Source organism: Lissotriton vulgaris, chromosome 9, assembly GCF_964263255.1.
Source record: "Lissotriton vulgaris chromosome 9, aLisVul1.2, whole genome shotgun sequence".
NCBI lineage: Eukaryota > Metazoa > Chordata > Amphibia > Caudata > Salamandridae > Lissotriton > Lissotriton vulgaris.
This window is the reverse complement of record NC_141697.1, coordinates 245,688,085-245,708,387: the sequence shown is the minus strand read 5'-3', so window position 1 is coordinate 245,708,387 and position 20,303 is coordinate 245,688,085. Positions and strand designations below refer to the sequence as shown.

The 20,303-nt window shown below is 50.6% G+C and overlaps 1 protein-coding gene across 4 annotated transcripts in view; it reads right to left on the bottom strand.

Annotated features, from left to right (window-relative positions):
* DDHD1 (DDHD domain containing 1) overlaps positions 1-20,303 on the bottom strand; it is a 463,741-nt gene that overhangs the window by 194,063 nt on the left and 249,375 nt on the right. For all 4 annotated transcript variants that reach the window (XM_086937428.1, XM_086937430.1, XM_086937432.1 and 1 more), the window contains one exon: positions 1,672-1,781. In XM_086937428.1, coding sequence (XP_086793554.1) covers positions 1,672-1,781 — 110 coding nt within the window. The remainder of the gene's footprint in view (positions 1-1,671; positions 1,782-20,303) is intronic.

The following is a 20,303-nucleotide window of genomic DNA, read 5'->3' as shown; positions in this document are numbered from 1 at the left end:
CAGCAGCACAGGTGTATTGGCCACAATGGAGTAGAGGAAGGTCCCAGGCACTTCTATCCCCTTTCCTCCTACTTTTCAGCATTTCTCTTGTTGCACACGGAGTCCACTGGCACCAGATTTAACGATCACCTTCTGGGGTGGCTGCAACCACTGGGTATATCTTTATGAGAAAACAAACATGCTGATTGGGGCTAAGGATCAGCATTGTCCTTCCACTGAGATGGATTGATGAGATATTTTATGTTCTATGAGAAGCCTAGCAGATGATACCATGCTCTGAATAAATGGGAATCATCTGAAATGTTTGTTTTGCCATACTGGACAGGCGCTTTGAACACAACTTCTTTTATCTGTTTAAGTTCAATAAAACTGGAATTACACTATTTTAGTAGGAGTCTGAACTGAGTAAATCACTAACAATGCCTGTGAACACGAGAGCTTAAAGGTGCTAATTTTAAAGATGAAAGCTTTGAATACATGCACCAACCACCAGTTAAGAATCTGACCAAAATAATTGCTTGGGTTTGGAATCACTGCAGGAAATTGACTGTATATTCAAGAAACAGCTCAACTAATTGCAGAAATTCAGTCTTTGCAGAGCTGTGTGCTAAAAAAACTTGCAAGGCTTTAACAGGTCGAATAAATGTAAATTAAAAAAGAATAGTCAAATGTTGGCAAAGGAGTGCTTAAAAAAAATCCTACCCAATTAAAAGACATAACAGACAAGGAAAACTTTAAAGTTTAAAAACAGTATCTGCTGAGAAACTAAAACATTATAGATGCACAGGAACTGTTGCCCCAAGGACCTACGCTGTCAGAAGGCAAAGAAAAGAGCTAAAACTGCCCTTGTTGTGTTAAAAACTGTGATGGCAATGCTTAACTGACTATCTTGAAACCACAAATCTTTAGGAAAAAGAACTTGCCAGCGAGCCTTCTCCGGCGCCGCCCCAAAGATATGGAACTCCCTTCCACCGGAAATACGCAGAATCTCCTCAACGATTGTTTTCAAACTGGAAGTCAAAAGATTCTTAATGAACAAATTCCTACCTTAATTGGGCGAGGTTCACCATCTCAAGGTCATTGATCCTACAACCATTGGACCATCATTGGCTGCTGCTCTTCTTTATCTCATAGTGTGTCCCCCAGTTTAATCTGCTATGTGCCTGCTTATTGTATTACTCTTACTCTCCTTTGACCCTTGTAATTATGTGATTATTCTTGCTTTTATTCCTACTTAATGTAGATATTGTATGTATTACCCTCCTGTTCGCGCTATATAAAACTTTAGAAATAAATAAATAGAGTTGTGTAAACGGATTTTAACGGCGTGGTAGTTAAAACAAATCCTGTTATGAATTTATAATAAAAAGGTAAACATGTTCTTTGAAAAAATGCATTTCTTTGGTCCGGCATGGTGACGGGTAATGATTTGAAGATCACAAATATTGGGAAAATGTCTTGCTGTTGAAAAAGATGTCCCCTTCGGTTTTCCACTGGAATACAACCATTTACAGATAGCTGTGCACATGAACAACATAACTAACATTATAAATTAATAGATTAAATAAAGTTATTTCAAAACAAAAGTTTTATTAAGTACAGTTGTCAGTAAAATTACAACTGTCAATTGTCTTGTTAGATTAACGAGAGTGTAAAATAAAATTACAGTACCTCCATCAAGCGCAAGCTTTGACCTCCATTCTACAGGTAGAAACTCCACATGCTCATTTAAATGATGTGAAAAATTCTTCTCTTCTACTTTTCTTGCAGTATCTCTCATCCTAAAAATAAATACAATCTCTTTATAACCTTTTTTTTGGAAAGTTTAGTTTAAAAATTGAAAAGGGTAAAGCTACTTGTAATCCTAGTTCTTCACCCCAGGTACTCCCCCTGAAGTCATAAAAGATGTACTATCTCCACAAATGTGCAAGACTCCAGAACACACATTTTAAGAAATGTTTATATTTCTTTAACCAAATAAAAGGAAACATGCTCAAAAAACACAAAATGTTCCCTTTCTTCAAAAATCCATTTAGCCCAAATGTTATATCAGCAGTATGTCTGGCTGAGAAACACCAAACTAAATAGTACAATCTACATACAATAAACGCAGGACATAGTGCCACAATATAACAACAATACACATACTAAAATCCAACCCTGCTTATTTTAAAAACCTTGGAAGACTGCACCATCCAATCATGCAGAGCAGAGCATAGTTATGCAGTTCTTTTATTTAGTAATGTATGGACAGTAACTTGCTCACCATCTGTGGCTCCAAAAGCAGGGACAAGAGCAGGACTTAATGAATTCAGAAGGGTACCCACGGTGAAGAATAATGATTACAAGGAAGTAACCTTTCCTTCTTCAATAAAGTTTATCAAAGGTACATACTTATGTCAAAGAGGAACCTTACAGATGTGTCTTCTCCTCAGATGTGTGTGGCAGAGAGAAAAAGACAAGGAGTAATGGACTGATCCATGTGAACCAGTGACAAGTTTTGGCAGACAAGAAAGGGTCTGCAGCACCAATTTCTTTGTGAAGAAGAAAGGGTGTACAGCTTTATACTGACAGCGCCTGCAGCTCCCTAATATGGCACGCAAAAGTAATTGTAATGATGAACGACATTTGGAAAGGTAGCCGACACAAAGTAAAGCTATACAGGCATACACATTAGGAAAGTAAGGCACGAGTAAAGGTCCTATTAAGGCATAGTGATAGAAGATGGTGTAAACAAGTTTTTTTTTTTTTTTTTTTTTTTTTTTTTTTTAGAAAAACATCACAATCAGTGCAAATACAAAAACAACTAAAACTTGACTTAGTCAACTTGACTTTCTTTGCACCAGGCCATAAGCTTCCCTCATCATAATGAACAGATTTGGTAGGTGGGCGGCTAGCTACAGTGATAAAATCTACTTCAGCAGGTAAAAGAAAACCACTGAATTGTTGCTACTCAAAATCCATGCAGGGAGGTGTAGGTTGTGGAGAGCCTGTCCCGAGACAGGAGGTCTTCTCGAAGAGGTAGACAGGTCGGGTGGCAAATACTCCGGTGCAATAGATCAGGTTACCATACTCTCCTTGCCCAATTTAGGGGTATCACAATAATCTGAGCCTAGATCTTCAGACCTCGGTGCAGGAAGGGTAGTGGTTGGAAGGTGCACTCCTACTGCAGATTGAATAAGTCTCACAGAGAATTTGCAGTACAGTAGATGGGACACTGCACATTCCTGGGGGTGGTGAAAGATTCATTTAAGGCATCCACTGGGCTAATACTTTCAGTCACCTATAGATAAAAACGTCATTCATGGTCCGCCAGCTGACGTCTGCTGAGATGATCTGCACTGGTTTTCAGTGAGGCCGTCAAATGATTGGCCATGAGGGAGAATTCCTGTAGCACAAGTTACTTACCTTCGGTAATGATATATCTGTAAGAAACAGTAGTTAGTATTAGATTCCTTACCTTAGAATATCCCCAGGCGTCAGACTGAATCCGGAAACTTTTGCGTAGTAGTACCCTTGCACGTCGGAAGGCTTCGTCTGCGGCTCCGCGTCCATCGTAGGAGTCATTGGAGCTGGGATGACGTCGCCGGAGTACCTAGACCCCGCGCTCGCGCGCTGGCGTCAGTTCTTATACACAGATTTTCCGCGTCAGAAACGCAGAGCCATGATAAAAACCAACACTGGTTGCATGAAACTAGGGCCCTGAAAGGGGATGACCTTAACCCTAGATATCGGTTCGCAGAACTGGGAGGATGTGTGGGGTGGTAAGGAATCTAATACGAACTACTGTTTCTTACAGATATATCGTTACCGAAGGTAAGTAACTTGTGCATCTGAAAGAAACAGGTTAGCATTAGATTCCTTACCTTAGAATAGATACCCCAGCAATACCAACCCCAGTGGTGGGTCTGCGAACCAATGATCACACCAGAAAGTCCTGGAACGGAACGGCCAAAGAAGTTATATCTCCCAACTTGGCTGTCCAGGCAGTAGTGTCTTGCAAACATGTGCAGCGAGGACCACGTAGCTGCCTGACAGATGTCCTGCAAGGGGACTCCCCGACCCAGGGCAGTAGTAGCCGCTGTGGCCCGAGTGGAATGGGCCCTCAGCCAAACAGGAGGCTCCTTTTTAGCCAAAGAATAGTATACCTTGATGCACAACAAGACCCACCAAGAGATGGTCCGTTTGTGTACCGCCCGACCTTTCTTAGCGCCCACGTAACCAACAAAGAGTTGGTCATCCACCCGGAACTGGCATGTGCGATCCAAGTAGAATGAAAGCGCGTGTTTGGGTCCAGACGGTGGAGCCCCTCTTCCTCTTTCGAGGGATGCAGAGGCGGAAAGAGTGTGGGCAAGGTGATGGACTGCCCGATGTGGAAGGCTGTGACTACCTTGGGCAGGAAAGAGGGTCGCATCCGCAATACAACTTTGTCCGGATGGATAGAAAGGAAGGGAGGTTTAGAGGTAAGAGCCTGGAGCTCACTCACCCACCTGGCAGAGGTGATGGCAACCAGGAATGCAGTCTTCAGAGTAATAAAACGAAGAGGACAGTTATAAAGTGGCTCGAAAGGAGCGCACATCATATAGGTCAGAACAAGGTTCAAGTCCCACTGAGGCATCACGAAAGGAACAGGAGGAAACATATGAGTGATGCCCTTCAAAAACCTATTTACAACTGGGGACTTGAACAGAGAGGACTGATCAGGGAGCCTTAAGAAGGCGGGGAATAGCAGAGAGGAAGCCCTTGATAGAGCCAAGAGCATAGCCCTGCTGGGCAAGAGAGAGAAGAAAGAGGAGAACCTCTGAAAGAGGAGCAGAAAGGGGATCCACAGCCTTTGCTGTGCACCATGCCACAAATGTGTTCCATCTGCATGCGTATACCGATTTTGTGGAGGGATGCCTGGCTGCCAGAATCACATCATAAACTTCAGGAGGCAAGTCAAATGGCCTCAACTGCCGCCGCTCAATCTCCAAGCATGAAAGTGGAGACTGGACAGGTTCGGGTGGAGGGCCGTCCCCTGCTGCTGCGACAGAAGGTCCTCCTGAAGAGGCAGAAGAATCAGGGGATCGACAGACATGCTGAGTAGCTCCGGATACCAGTATCTTCGCGCCCAGTCCGGAGCCACAAGGATAACTTGAGCCCGGTCGCGTCTGATCTTCTTCAGCACTCTGGGCAGAAGTGGTATAGGCGTACAACAGACCGCAGCTCCACTCGCGACGAAAAGCGTTTCCGAGCGAGTGCCGCCTTGGCAATTCCAACGCGCAGAACTGATGACATTGTGCGTCCTCGTCTGTGGCGAATAGATCTAACCAAGGCTCTCCCCACTGCTGAAAGAGGCCTTACGTCATGTCAGAGTTCAGACGCCATTCGTGATCCATCATGCACCGACGGCCGAGTTCGTCCGCCCTGGCGTTCAGGGAACCTGCCAGGTGTTGAACCACCAGGGTCACGCCCTGATGTTCCAGCCACTGTCCGAGGCGCAGAGCCTCCTGCCTGGCATAGGGTCCACGACCCCACCCCGCCCTGTTTGTTGGAGTACCACATGGCGGTGGTGTTGTCCGTGAACACCTGCACTACACTCCCCCGGACAGAGGGGAGGAATGCCTTCAGTGCAAGCCATATCGATTGCAGCTTCAGAAAATTGATGTGGAGCCGGGACTCCGCCGGAGACCTGAGGCCTATGATCTCTGCCTCTCCCATGTGGCCCCCCCCAGCCCTGGAGGGACGCGTCCGTCACAACTACGTGCTCCGGTTGGGGTAGGGAGAGGGATCTGCCGTTGCCCCAATCGCGGTCCATGAGTCACCACTGCAACGGTCTTGCAGTGCCCTCCGAGATCAAGACATGGTCGGACAAGTTGCCATGATGCTGGGCCCACTAAAACTTCAGGACCCACCGCAGAGCCCGCATCCGCCACCGGAGCCGCAGCGTCAACCTGACCTAGACTCGGGATAACGGCTGAAAGATCGGAATCAGAGTCTGAATATCCCGAACCCGCTGTTCGGGAGGATAAACCCGAAACTGCGCTGAGTCTAGAACCGCTCCGATGAAGAGGAGCTTCTGAGAGGGACACAGATGTGACTTCGGCAGATTGAAGGAGAACCCCAGCAGGTGCAGGAGGTCGGCCGTAGTCTGGAGGTGGCCGACGACTGTCTGGGGCGAGCCCGCCTTCAACAACCAGTCGTCGAGGTAGGGGAAGACTGAAACCCCTAACCTGCGCAGATGAGCAGCGACCACCACCATAACTTTCGTGAACACCCGTGGAGCGCTGGTAAGACCGAAGGGGAGCACGGTAAACTGAAAGTGCTCGTGGCCTACTGTGAAACGCAGGTAACGCCGGTGAGCCGGCAGGACGGGGATGTGAAAATAAGCGTCCTGCAAGTCCAACGCTACCATCCAGTCTTCCGGGTCCAAGGCAGCTAAGACCTGAGCCAAAGTCACCATCTTGAACTTCTCCTTCAGGAGGAAGTCGTTGACGTTCCGCAGGTCCAAGATAGGGCATAGGCCCCCTTTGCCCTTCTTGGGATCCAGAAAGTAGTGGGAGTAACAACCACACCCTACTTCTGGCCCAGGAACGCGCTCGATGGCCTCCTTGGCCAAGAGGGCCGCAGCTTCCTCTTGCAGAAGACTCAAGTGATCCCCTTACATGCGGTGGTAGTGCGGTGGCATTGCTGGAGGGGTCACCTCAAAGGGGAGGGAGTAGCCCATTCAGTCGATTTGCAGCACCCACCTGTCCGATCTGACAGTGCGGCAGTGGAGGAGGTGATGGCGAACCCTGCCCCCCACTGGCGTCACATGGGCCTAAAAGCTCGGACTAGGAGGGTTTTGAGGCGGATGCTGCAGGGGTAGGTGTGGACTGACCTCGCCGTTGTCCCCGACCGCCGCCACGGCGGTTACCACATCCGCCACAGCGCTGGATGTTAGTTTGCGGGCCGTGGCTGGCAGAACGTGTGGGGGCGCCCCTTTCTTGGCCACGAAAGGAGCGAAAGGCAACAGTTTGCTGGTGCGGGCCGAGAGGCCCAAGGACTTGACGGCATGTCCATAAGGGTGTTTTGGACCTCAGCCAGGCGTGGCGACGAATCGCCACCGTCGTTGCCATTGCTCTGCCCTGCGAGTCTGTGGTACCCATCCCACACCGAATGGAATACCGTGCCACATCTCGACCCTCCACAAGGGCTTGGGTGAGTTTAGTCTGGACGCCCTCCGGACATTGTGGCAGCACGTCCGCGTCCCACAGAGAGTGGGTGTAACGGCCCAAGAGGCACGCGGTGTTGACTGACCGCAACCGTAAACTAAGTGAGGAAAACATCTTTTTACCATACTGTTCGTACCTCTTGGATTCCCGATCGGGGAAGACCAGGCTCTCGGGGGTGGGGTGGGTGGACAGGAAGCAAGCGTCGCCCGGAGCCAGGTGGTGGCGTCTGGCCACGTTCCTATCTACAGGCGGACCTGTAGCGGGCCTGGACCAGGTGCCCAGAAGAACGTCCGATAAGGCCTCATTAAACGGCAGCAGAAGCTCCGAGGAGCTTGCCTGCGGTGTAAGGACCTCAGTGAGGAGGTTAGTCCTCACGGCCGCGACGGGGAGTTCAAGGAATAAGGCCTTGGCTGCCCGCGTCAACACCACACTATAGGCAGCCCCCTCCTCGGTAGCCACGGTAGGTGGGGGGGTGGAGGGGGGGGGGGGAGACAAAACCATTGTCTGGCGAAGTGTCCAGACCACTGGCATCCCCAAGCTCACCTGCCCAGTCCTGATAAGGCTGGCACTCACATGCCAGAGGGTCCTCAGACCCCACCAATCCTCCTCGCCACCCATCTCCTGATACTCAGGGATGGGGCCGGGTCATAGAAGTAAAAATCTCCCAGCGGCGTCGAATACGGCGCAGAGTGGCGCTGGCCTCGAATCGAGGGTAGGACCAGGGACGGCGTCGTCCTGGGACGGCGCCGGGGGCGACACCCTGGGGGTCGGCGCCGGCGAGGTCGTGAGGTCGACCGGCGACGACCCGGATCTGGAGCCGGATCCGGCAGGGCCCTGCTGTGCCGGGACCTAAGTCGCCAATGGCCGAAGCACCCGACGGTGCCGGGGCCTAAGCACCCGGCCCGCTTGGGGACCCAGTCGGGGCCGGTGGGCCCGAAGGCGCCACGGAACCCGATGGAGGAGCGAGCGACCTCATGGTCATGAGGAAGGCCTCGATCATCTCCGGCGTTGCGTTCTGCCCAGGGACCGGCGGGTATGGAGCAGGCCGCGACGCCTGCGGCTCCGACGGAGCCACATGGGTGGTGTCACCTGAACCCCTGGCCGCGTTGCACGAGTGTCGGGGGGAGTTAGAAGAGCGATGACGCCTCTTCGACTTCTTGTGCCTCTTACCTGAGGACTTGGAGCCCGAGGAATGATGTCGACTCCCGGAGCTATGACGACTCTGGCCCCGCGACCGGTCCCTCGACCTCCTTCCGGACCGGGACCTCGAACGGCGCAGGGCCGACTGCCGGAGCTCGAGGCGCTTGCGGGACCGTGGTCGGGCCCCAGGCAATGAAGGCACCAGTGATAGGGGTCGGTAACCGATATCAGTCGGCTGCAGTCGATGCGGGGTTTGAACCCGGGCATCCCTACTGCCACCGTCTGAGTCGGTCGACTCGAAAAGCAGATCAAAAAGATCCAAAAAGTTTAGTCAAAAATTGACTAAAGGGTACCACTTTCTCCGGACCGGCGCTTGCTGGCGCAGAAAAAAGAAGAACGGACGTCAGCGCGCGAGGGCGGCGTCTAGATACTCTGGCGACGTCATCCCGGCGCCAACAACGCCGACGACTGATGCTGAGCCGCAGACGACGCCTACCGACGCGCAAGGGTACTGCTACGCAAAAGTTTCCAGATCCAGTCTGATGCCTGGGGATATTCCAAGGTAAGGAATCTAATACTAACTTGTTTCTTTCAGAGGCTCAACCCATTTCCAAAGGTACAGTGCCATCAGACACAGGCTGTACAACGCCACTCCAATCTGCTTCTTGTAGCAGCACATCACTGCTGTGTTGTCTGTCAAGACCTGAACTGGCTTCATGTTGATGGATGGGATGAAGGTTTCCCGAGCCAACCAAACAGCGTGGAGCTCCATAAAATAGATGTGGAGCTTCTACTCTGTTGAGGACCAAAGGTAATTGACCACCACTTGTCTCAGATGGTCGACCCAACCTGCTGTAGTAATCAGGGTGAGGTTGAGATAGCAGAAGTGTGGCTCAGGGGTGGCTCAGGGGTTAGAGGCGGCAGACCCGGAATCTGAGATCGGCCCTGGACCAGGGTTCAATTCCCCGCCTCGGCGGGTCTTGGGCTCAAAAATTCCACGGACTCGATAATTCTCGCTCTGGTGCCTTCTCGACTCACGGGTTCACACTCTGCGACTCTGGGCAATAGCTTGCTTAATCTCCACAACGGCCCCTCGCGGCGGGATGCCTGGCTTTCACCTTGTGGATACCCTGCCGGGGTTATCTCACAGGGGAATACCAGGACGGGTTCCCTAAGCAAGCGCCGGGAAACCCACTGCAGGTAGCTGTGCGCTATATAAGCTCAAATACATTTACATTTACATTGCCGCAGAGCACGCTGGCATCCACCTGCCACTACTGAGGATTCTGGGCTGCTCTTTGATATGCAGATGCTGTCTGAAAGACAATCCCAGTGTTGAATACATTGGGGTGGAGGTTGCAATGCAAGGCCCCACGTGCCATTGAGCATGTGGGACTAGCAAGATGCATGAGGCAAAGAGTCGAAGAAGGCTCAAACTTCAACACCAAAACCCAGGACTGAGCTTGAAACCTTAGGCTCAGAACCTGAATGTCCCAGACTCTTTGCAGGGGTTGAGAAATACTTGGATGCCTGAGTTTTTTGGAAGCCCCCCACATGGGGAATCCTCTGTAAGGGCATTAGGTGGGGCTTCAGCATGCTGATGGAGAAGTCCCAGGGAAGACAGAAGGATATTTGAAGGTGGTCCTCGACTAGCTGCAGCGAATCAAAGGCCACCCTGGCAAAAACTTTAAACAAGCCCCCCTCAATTCATTCCAACGTTTCCACCTGACATTTTCTCTCTCTGATCTTATTCTATGCTCTCATTCTTCCTCCTCCTCTTTCAATCTTTGCTTATGGCTGCTGCAATGAAGTGAGAGACACCAGCAGAGGCACTGGAACTTAAAAAACAAAACACCAAAGAATCCAGCTCAAAAGAAAAATGCCAGATCAGATAAATGGCCAGCGTGAGTGTGAATACATGTCGGCTCAACCTGCGAAGATGGGCTACGACTACACAACCAGCTTCGTAAACACCTAAGGAGCAGATGTGGGGCTCAAGGGTACAGAGAAATGCTCCAACCCCACCACGAATCAAAGGCAGCACCTGTAGACTGGCACATAAAAGTAGTATGTGTTCTGCAAGTCCAATGGACACTATCCAATTCCCCAGATCCAGTGCGGAGAGTACCTAAGCCAAAGTCAGCATCTTGAATTGGTCCTTCCACAAGAAGGTGCTCAGAGGGCAAAGAACAACAAATGATTAAGCCCTCCATCCCTTTAGGATGAAGAAATAAGATTAACACTTCTACCCATTCTCCTTCCTTGTGACCTTCTCTAAGGCCCCCTTCTCCAAAAGCCATCGAACCTTCAGCGTAACCTTACTAAAAATCTACAATACCCAGCGACCTGATCTAATGGCGAGCCAGCTAGGCAGTTAAAACAGATTCTGAAAAAACAGCTGTTGCTCCTGCCAACCATGTGTAGAGAAATCAAAGCAGCGTAGCAGAATTTGCGTCAGGTGAAGAGGAACATTGAAGTCCAGGAGTTGAGCTGTAAAAGGACAAGCTGGCTAGTGCACAAGTTAAGAGGGCTGTCTCTGGCGGCAGGAGAGACTCTACAAGTATCTTCTGAACTTCTGCCTGGGAATGCGGGTGGCACTGCTGAACCAGAGTTCAGACCCAAGGAGCATGCCACAGCATGGTTGTCTTTGAAGCATTCCACTGTGGAATCAGCTTCGTCACTTTAAAAGTCTGGAACCATAGAATGGCATGTCCATCAGAGAATCCTTGGCCACCGTAAAGCCATACTGTTGCCTATGGCAGCCCGACACAATCCGTTGAGCACAGGCTAGCTTTCAAAATGTATTTACCTGCATCCTGTACAGTTTGTGCCTTCTGAGTAAAAGAGTTTCTAAATTTACTAGGGATTGCTGGCAAGATCTTTCTGGTCTCAACAGGCAAACAATGTTTAAGGAATACAAGGTAATCTGGCAGAAGCAAAGACTTATTTTCCTGAAATTGTTGATTTGATTCCAATCCAGAGCTGGCAGTGCATTAGGGAATGTGTTTGAATTTACTCTAATAGTTGGTGCTCAAACAATCAAGTTCTCTGGAGTTGGGAGCAAAGTCAGAAAGGCTAGATCACCAAGGAAGGGCCTGTGGAGCCAAGCTACAGGGTGGCTTACAGGTGAAACTCAACATGGCTGTGACAAGGCTGCCATGAAACTTTCCATCAGGGCCTCAATGAAGTGTAGTAAGAGTTTGGAGACCTCAGTTCCAGGCTGAGAAAGATCTGTGAGAATGTTTGCCTTAGTTTCTACTGTAGGTAGTTGCAAGTTTGGCACTCTGACGCTTACCTCTGTTAGGTGTCTCAGGGAAATTGTGACATTTACTAGCATTCCCCAACCAGTATATCAAGTAGGGAGTAAGTTATCCACCTCCTCATTATGAAGCCCTTGAATGGTTACAGAAACTGATCGTACAAAAATTCCTGCCTTTCGTAGTTTTAGTCAGTATAAAGCAATGGGGTGACCCAGTTATGTGCAGAACCTGGGGATTAGTACATTAGCGAACAGTAGGTCTGCCACCTATCAGTTTATAAAAGGCTTCCAACTTATTTACTCAATCGGTCCCTCTTCTCAGAGGAGACTAACATTTAATGCAAGAAATCAAAATAACGCCCCAAAAAACAAATATACTTCTGAATTATTATGTGATTTTATAACCAATTTGGTGAAGACTTTGCACTCAAAGCATTGAGAACAGGACATATATATGCACACAGACATAGGATGTGTATTTACACTTATTGAAACATAACGTGAAGTGAAAATAAACCTATTTACATATCACAAAACAATATATACATAACAAATGAACATATATTCAAGACAAAACATTCAGACACAGTGTGAGAAAAAATGAAAATCTGATTCAAACCGACTTGTAATCGATCATGTTATTCTCAATTGTTATGGGTGATCAATAGCACTTGAAAGTATGCGTCAACGTATCGACCCCAGATAATATTGCGATAAATTGGTCGTCAAAAGGGGGGTATTCCTCAGGACAATATGTAGAGTCTGTGTGTGGCCTGTTCAAGAAAAATGTGCGCATTTTAGATGGGGTTGGGAATTTATAATCATATATGGCTAGGCCATGTATCTTTGCTCACCTTGAATAAAGATTCCACCTGGATATCAAATTATAGGTACTGTTAGCACTGCAGCTTGAACAGACTGTATATGATTGACCTGTCTGCTATAAATGAGGATGTCTGTCACGACCTGCGTTCGAAAAAAAAACAATTTAATGAATAGTTATACATTGCGCCCTTGCCTGTACCTGAATCAAAAAAGCTCTCCTTATCAGCTGGTTGTACTTCGGTTCAATGGCACGGCGTGCCTGCAACTATGTGAATGAGAGATAGTTGCAATTAGTTGCCTTAAATAACTGCATGTAGTCAAAATTAGTGAATATATCGTAAGTAAGTGCAAACATGTTGGCTACTAACCTCTGGCGTCTGACCCTCGGGGTCTCCTGTAATTATTCAATGCTTCTCAAATAGGCACACATTGCCGGGGCCAATCGCCTCCAGGCAAAGCTTACATGACTGACTCCAGGCTAATTAATGCCTACGAATTCTCTGTGAAATAATTTTAGAAAAGAGAAACGTTTGGTAGTATAGGAGTTGAGGGAGCAGCTGTGGAACCTCCAAGATTGGAGATGTGCCTTGGTGAGCTCATCCGGAGTAATTTTTACTGGCAAGATTAATGCATTTCACACATCACATTTTTGCTTTCCTCAGTGCAAAGAGTCTGCCTACAGCTGGGTCTGGTGCTACCTATTCCACAAAAACTAAGCTTCACCCTACCAGCAAGGCCCAAACAGGCCGATGACCAATCTAGGCCTGCTTTTGTTTGTTTAGATGGGACCTAACCTGGAAGTTCAGGTTAAACTACTCCTATTTAAGTAGGACCAACCCAGCACCTTTTTGTATTTCTTGATTATCTCAGAGTCGGTATAGGTGCTGCTGAAATCTGAGCTGGGACGCTTGGAACTGACTTGGTCTCTGGAATCAAAATGTGGGCATGGGTCAGAGACCTCAATGAGCTGGGTGAAGGCACCAAGCGGTCAGTTGGCACAGAAAAGAAGGCTATCACTTCCAGAAGCAGTGCAAGGCCACAGTAGAGTCCGATGGTGCTGCTTACTGGGGTGCGTAACCAACTGCTATGAAATATTCCATGTCTAGTATGGCGCCTGGGGATATTCAAAAGGTGAGAAATCAGCAATTTAAAGAATACATCAGAAAAGATGATTTTGCACTCATTCTGCACAATATCTAGCACATTTCTTTCGTAATCGCCTGCTGGATCGGGAGATGACCAGAAGGAGTCTTGTCCACTGGGGTGCTCACTGGTGAGACAGAATGATGGAGTCATTGCTTTGTTGGCACCTTTAGAGGTAATGGAAGGCTGTTGACCACCACATATGTTTGTCTCTGAAAGAGGTGCTGTAGTATTTGCTACTGCTGCTCCAGCGGTTGTCTTTTCCATAAATAGAAAGTGTGAGTGCTGTTTATTCTTGCTGGAAAATGATTTCTTTACTGTAGCCAAAAGACTGCAAAGTCTAGTCGTCTGATTTAATTTTTGGGTTCTTTCATCTGTTTGAGGTCCAAAAACAGATCACTTGTTAATTGGTAACTCTTCTTGAGCTTGCGGGGTCAATGCTGTCTATCTGGGCTAAGATAAACAACTTCTTCAGATCAGGTCAAATCTACACATAAGCTAGATCTATAGGATCTCCTGTTTACCCAATGAGGCAAGAATGTAGTTGACATTCCTGATTTAACTATTTTCATGCAGTCTTTTTTTTTTTTTTAGAGGATATTCCATTAATTGGATCACTGAATACCAAAGAGAATGGTCAAAGTAGCGAGACAAAGCTCTAGAGCTGGCTGTATTTACAGCACTTGTGGACGTCTGCAAATCTTCCTCCTGAAAGTAACCGGTCTTCTGCTTCCCTTCTCAAGCAGATTAAAAGCAGCCAGCTGTGTTAAACTTCCTTTTTGCCGTCACTACCACTGAAGAATTGGCTGATCTCAACTCTCACTTTGAGAAACCTAGGATCACAGTGAAGAGGTTCTTAGCTTTTTCTCCAGATGCCTCATCATCTACAGTGCTTGCCTAACGACTGAATTTCTTTGCAGTCCTGTTTTGGAGCTCATTGATTGTAAGTAGATCATCAAATTATGAGCTTCCCAGAGGTAAAGAATCCGGAGAATCTGGTGAATTAGGGGAAAACAGAGCCTAACTACTGAGGGAAAAATCTGTGTTCTAATTGTCTCCTTAGTTTGACCGACCCAGAACGGCAGAAGTTATGAAGCCTGCATTGAACTACATGCTCTGTTTCCTCTTCTCTGGATATCATGAGAGAAGACCTAGATGGTGATCATTTGCTAGACCCCAACAATCAGTGGTGCTGTGAGCCCCCCGTTTTTGCACCTTAAGTGGGGGTTCCCACCTGACAAAATGGGTCTCATCAAAATGTTTAGTCGTTGTATTAGCCTCTTCTTTCTGTAGGTATTCAGACAAATCTTACTAAAATGCTCAAGGGCAGTGCAGAGGTGTCTGCTATGTGAACAGGGAGATGAAGAAAGAAATTATGATATAAAAAAAAGTCGCAGAGCAGCAAATAGAGAAGCGCAAGAGAGGAAAGAAAGATAGCAGAAACTGGAAAGAAGAAAGTGGAGAAACAAAGGAGAAAGAAATGGGTGATGGAAAGGTTGAAGGAAAAGTGAACAAGCATTTACAATGCAATGGTTTCGCCTTTGGAAAAGTTAGAGCTATTGGCATTGTAAATGACAAAATTTGTGTTTATGTATTGGTTTTGAAAACAGATACATAAATGGCATTGTCCTTTACATTGCCATTAGCTTAATCTCTCGCAAATGTGAGACCTATTGTACCCTACGGACGAGCTCAGCAGACAGCAATTACTACCACACACACACACACACCCAGAGCCACACACACACACCCCCAGAGCCACACACACACACCCAGAGCCACACACCCAGAGCCACACACACACACCCAGAGCCACACACCCAGAGCCACACACACACACACCCAGAGCCACACACCCAGAGCCACACACACACACACCCAGAGCCACACACACACTGAGAGCCACACACACACTGAGAGCCACACACACACACTGAGAGCCACACACACACACCCAGAGCCACACACACACCGAGAGCCACAGACACACCGAGAGCCACAGACACACACACCCAGAGCCACAGACACACACACCCAGAGCCACAGACACACACACCCAGAGCCACACACACACACACACACCCAGAGCCACACACCCATACACACACCCAGAGCCACACACACACACACACACACACACACACACCCAGAGCCACACACACCCAGAGCCACACACCCAGAGCCACACACCCAGAGCCACACACACCCAGAGCCACACACACCCCCAGCGCCACACACACACCCAGAGCCACACACACACCCAGAGCCACACACACACCCAGAGCCACACACACACACACCCAGAGCCCCTCCCACACACACACAGAGCCACACACCCAGAGCCCCTCCCACACACACACCCAGAGCCACACACACCCAGAGCGCCACACACACACACCCCGAGCCACACACACACCCCCAGAGCCACACACACACACACACACACACCCCCAGAGCCACACACACACACACACACCCAGAGCCACACATACACACACACACCCAGAGCCACACATACACACACACACCCAGAGCCACACATACACACACACACCCAGAGCCACACATACACACACACACACCCAGAGCCACACACACACAGCCAGAGCCACACATACACACACACACACACACACAGAGCCACACACACACACACACACACCCAGAGCCACACACACACAGAGCCACACACACACCCAGAGCCACACACACACAGAGCCACACACACAGAGCCACACACACACACCCCCAGAGCCACACACACACACACACACACCCAGAGCCACACACACACACACCCAGAGCCACACACACACCCAGAGCCACACACACACACACACACACACCCAGAGCCACACACACACACACACACACAGAACCACACACACACACACACAGAGCCACACACACACACACACACACACCCAGAGCCACACACACACACACACACACACCCCGAGACACACACACACACACCCCCAGAGCCACACACACACACACCCCCAGAGCCACACACACACACACACACCCCCAGAGCCACACCCAGAGCCACACACACACACACACACACAGAGCCACACACACACACCCAGAGCCACACACACACACACACACCCAGAGCCACACACACACACACACACCCAGAGCCACACACACACACACACACCCAGAGCCACACACACACACACACACCCAGAGCCACACACACACACACACACCCAGAGCCACACACACACACACACACCCAGAGCCACACACACACACACACACCCAGAGCCACACACACACACACACCCAGAGCCACACACACACACACACCCAGAGCCACACACACACACACACACACCCAGAGCCACACACACACACACACACACACACACACCCAGAGCCATACACACACACACACCCAGAGCCACACACACACCCCCAGAGCCACACACACACCCCCAGAGCCACACACACACACACACACCCAGAGCCACACACACACACACACACCAAGAGCCACACACACACACACACACCAAGAGCCACACACACACACACACACACACACACACACACACACCAAGAGCCACACACACACACACCAAGAGCCACACACACACACACACACACACACACACACACACACACCCAGAGCCACACACACACCCAGAGCCACACACACACACCCAGAGCCACACACACACACACACACACCCAGAGCCACACACACACACACCCAGAGCCACACACACACACACACCCAGAGCCACACACACCCAGAGCCACACACACCCAGAGCCACACACACCCAGAGCCACCCCCACACACACCCCCACCCAGAGCCACACACACACACACCCCCACCCAGAGCCACACACACACACACACCCCCACCCAAAGCCACACACACACACACACCCCCACCCAGAGCCACACACACACACACCCACCCAGAGCCACACACACACCCCCACCCAGAGCCACACACACACACACCCAGAGCCACACATACACACACACCCAGAGCCACACATACACACACACACCCAGAGCCACACACACACACCCACACCCAGAGCCACACACACACACACCCAGAGCCACACACACACACCCAGAGCCACACACACACACACACCCAGAGCCACACACACACACACACCCAGAGCCACACACACACACACACAGAGCCACACACACACACACACACACCCAGAGCCACACACACACACACACAGAGCCACACACACACACACACACACCCAGAGCCACACACACACACACACACACCCAGAGCCACACACACAGAGCCACACACACACACACACACACCCATAGCCACACACACACACCCATAGCCATACACACACACACACACACACCCATAGCCATACACACACACACACCCAGAGCCACACACACACACCCAGAGCCACACACACACACACACACCCAGAGCCACACACACACACACCAAGAGCCACACACACACACACACACCAAGAGCCACACACACACACACACACCAAGAGCCACACACACACACACACACCCAGAGCCACACACACACCCAGAGCCACACACACACACACACCCAGAGCCACACACACACACCCAGAGCCACACACACACCCAGAGCCACACACACCCAGAGCCACCCCCACACACACCCCCACCCAAAGCCACACACACACACCCCCACCCAGAGCCACACACACACACACACCCCCACCCAGAGCCACACACACACACACCCCCACCCAGAGCCACACACACAGAGCCACACACACACACACACCCAGAGCCACACACACACACACACCCAGAGCCAGACACACATACACCCAGAGCCACACACACACACCCAGAGCCACACACACCCAGAGCCACCCCCACACACCCCCACACCCAGAGCCACACACACACACACACCCCCACCCAGAGCCACACACACACACACACACCCCCACCCAGAGCCACACACACACACCCCCACCCAGAGCCACACATACACACACACACACACCCAGAGCCACACATACACACACACAGAGAGCCACACATACACACACACACACAGAGCCACACACACACACACACCCAGAGCCACACACACACACACACCCAGAGCCACACACACACCCAGAGCCACACACACACACACACCCAGAGCCACACACACACACACACCCAGAGCCACACACACACACACACCCCCAGAGCCATACACACACACACACCCAGAGCCACACACACACACCCAGAGCCACACACACACCCCCAGAGCCACACACACACCCAGAGCCACACACACACACACACACACCCAGAGCCACACACACACACACACACCAAGAGCCACACACACACACACACACACACCAAGAGCCACACACACACACACACACCCACCAAGAGCCACACACACACACACACACACACCCAGAGCCACACACACACCCAGAGCCACACACACACACACCCAGAGCCACACACACACACACCCAGAGCCACACACACACACACACCCAGAGCCACACACACACCCCCACCCAGAGCCACACACACACACACACCCCCACCCAGAGCCACACACACCCCCACCCAGAGCCACACACACACACCCACCCACCCACCCAGAGCCACACACACACACACCCCCACCCAGAGCCACACACACACACACACCCAGAGCCACACATACACACACACACCCAGAGCCACACATACACACACACACCCAGAGCCACACACACACACACCCAGAGCCACACACACACACACACCCAGAGCCACACACACACACACCCAGAGCCACACACACACCCAGAGCCACACACACACACACACACACAGAGCCACACACAGAGCCACACACACACACACACACACAGAGCCACACACAGAGCCACACACACACACACACACACCCAGAGCCACACACACACCCAGAGCCACACACACACACAGAGCCACACACACACACACACCCATAGCCACACACACACACCCATAGCCATACACACACACACACCCATAGCCACACACACACACACCCAGAGCCACACACACACACACCCAGAGCCACACACACACCCAGAGCCACACACACACCCAGAGCCACACACACACACACCAAGAGCCACACACACACACACACACACACACACCAAGAGCCACACACACACACACACACACACACCCACCAAGAGCCACACACACACACACACACCCAGAGCCACACACACACACCCAGAGCCACACACACACACCCAGAGCCACACACACACACCCAGAGCCACACACACACACACACACCCAGAGCCACACACACACACACCCAGAGCCACCCCCACACACACCCCCACCCAGAGCCACACACACACACCCCCACCCAGAGCCACACACACACACACACACCCCCACCCAGAGCCACACACACCCCCACCCCCACCCAGAGCCACACACACAGAGCCACACACACACACACACACCCAGAGCCACACACACACACACACCCAGAGCCAGACACACATACACCCAGAGCCACACACACACACCCAGAGCCACACACACCCAGAGCCACCCCCACACACACACCCCCACCCAGAGCCACACACACACACACCCCCACCCAGAGCCACACACACACACACACCCCCACCCAGAGCCACACATACACACACACACACACACAGAGCCACACATACACACACACAGAGCCACACATACACACACACAGAGCCACACACACA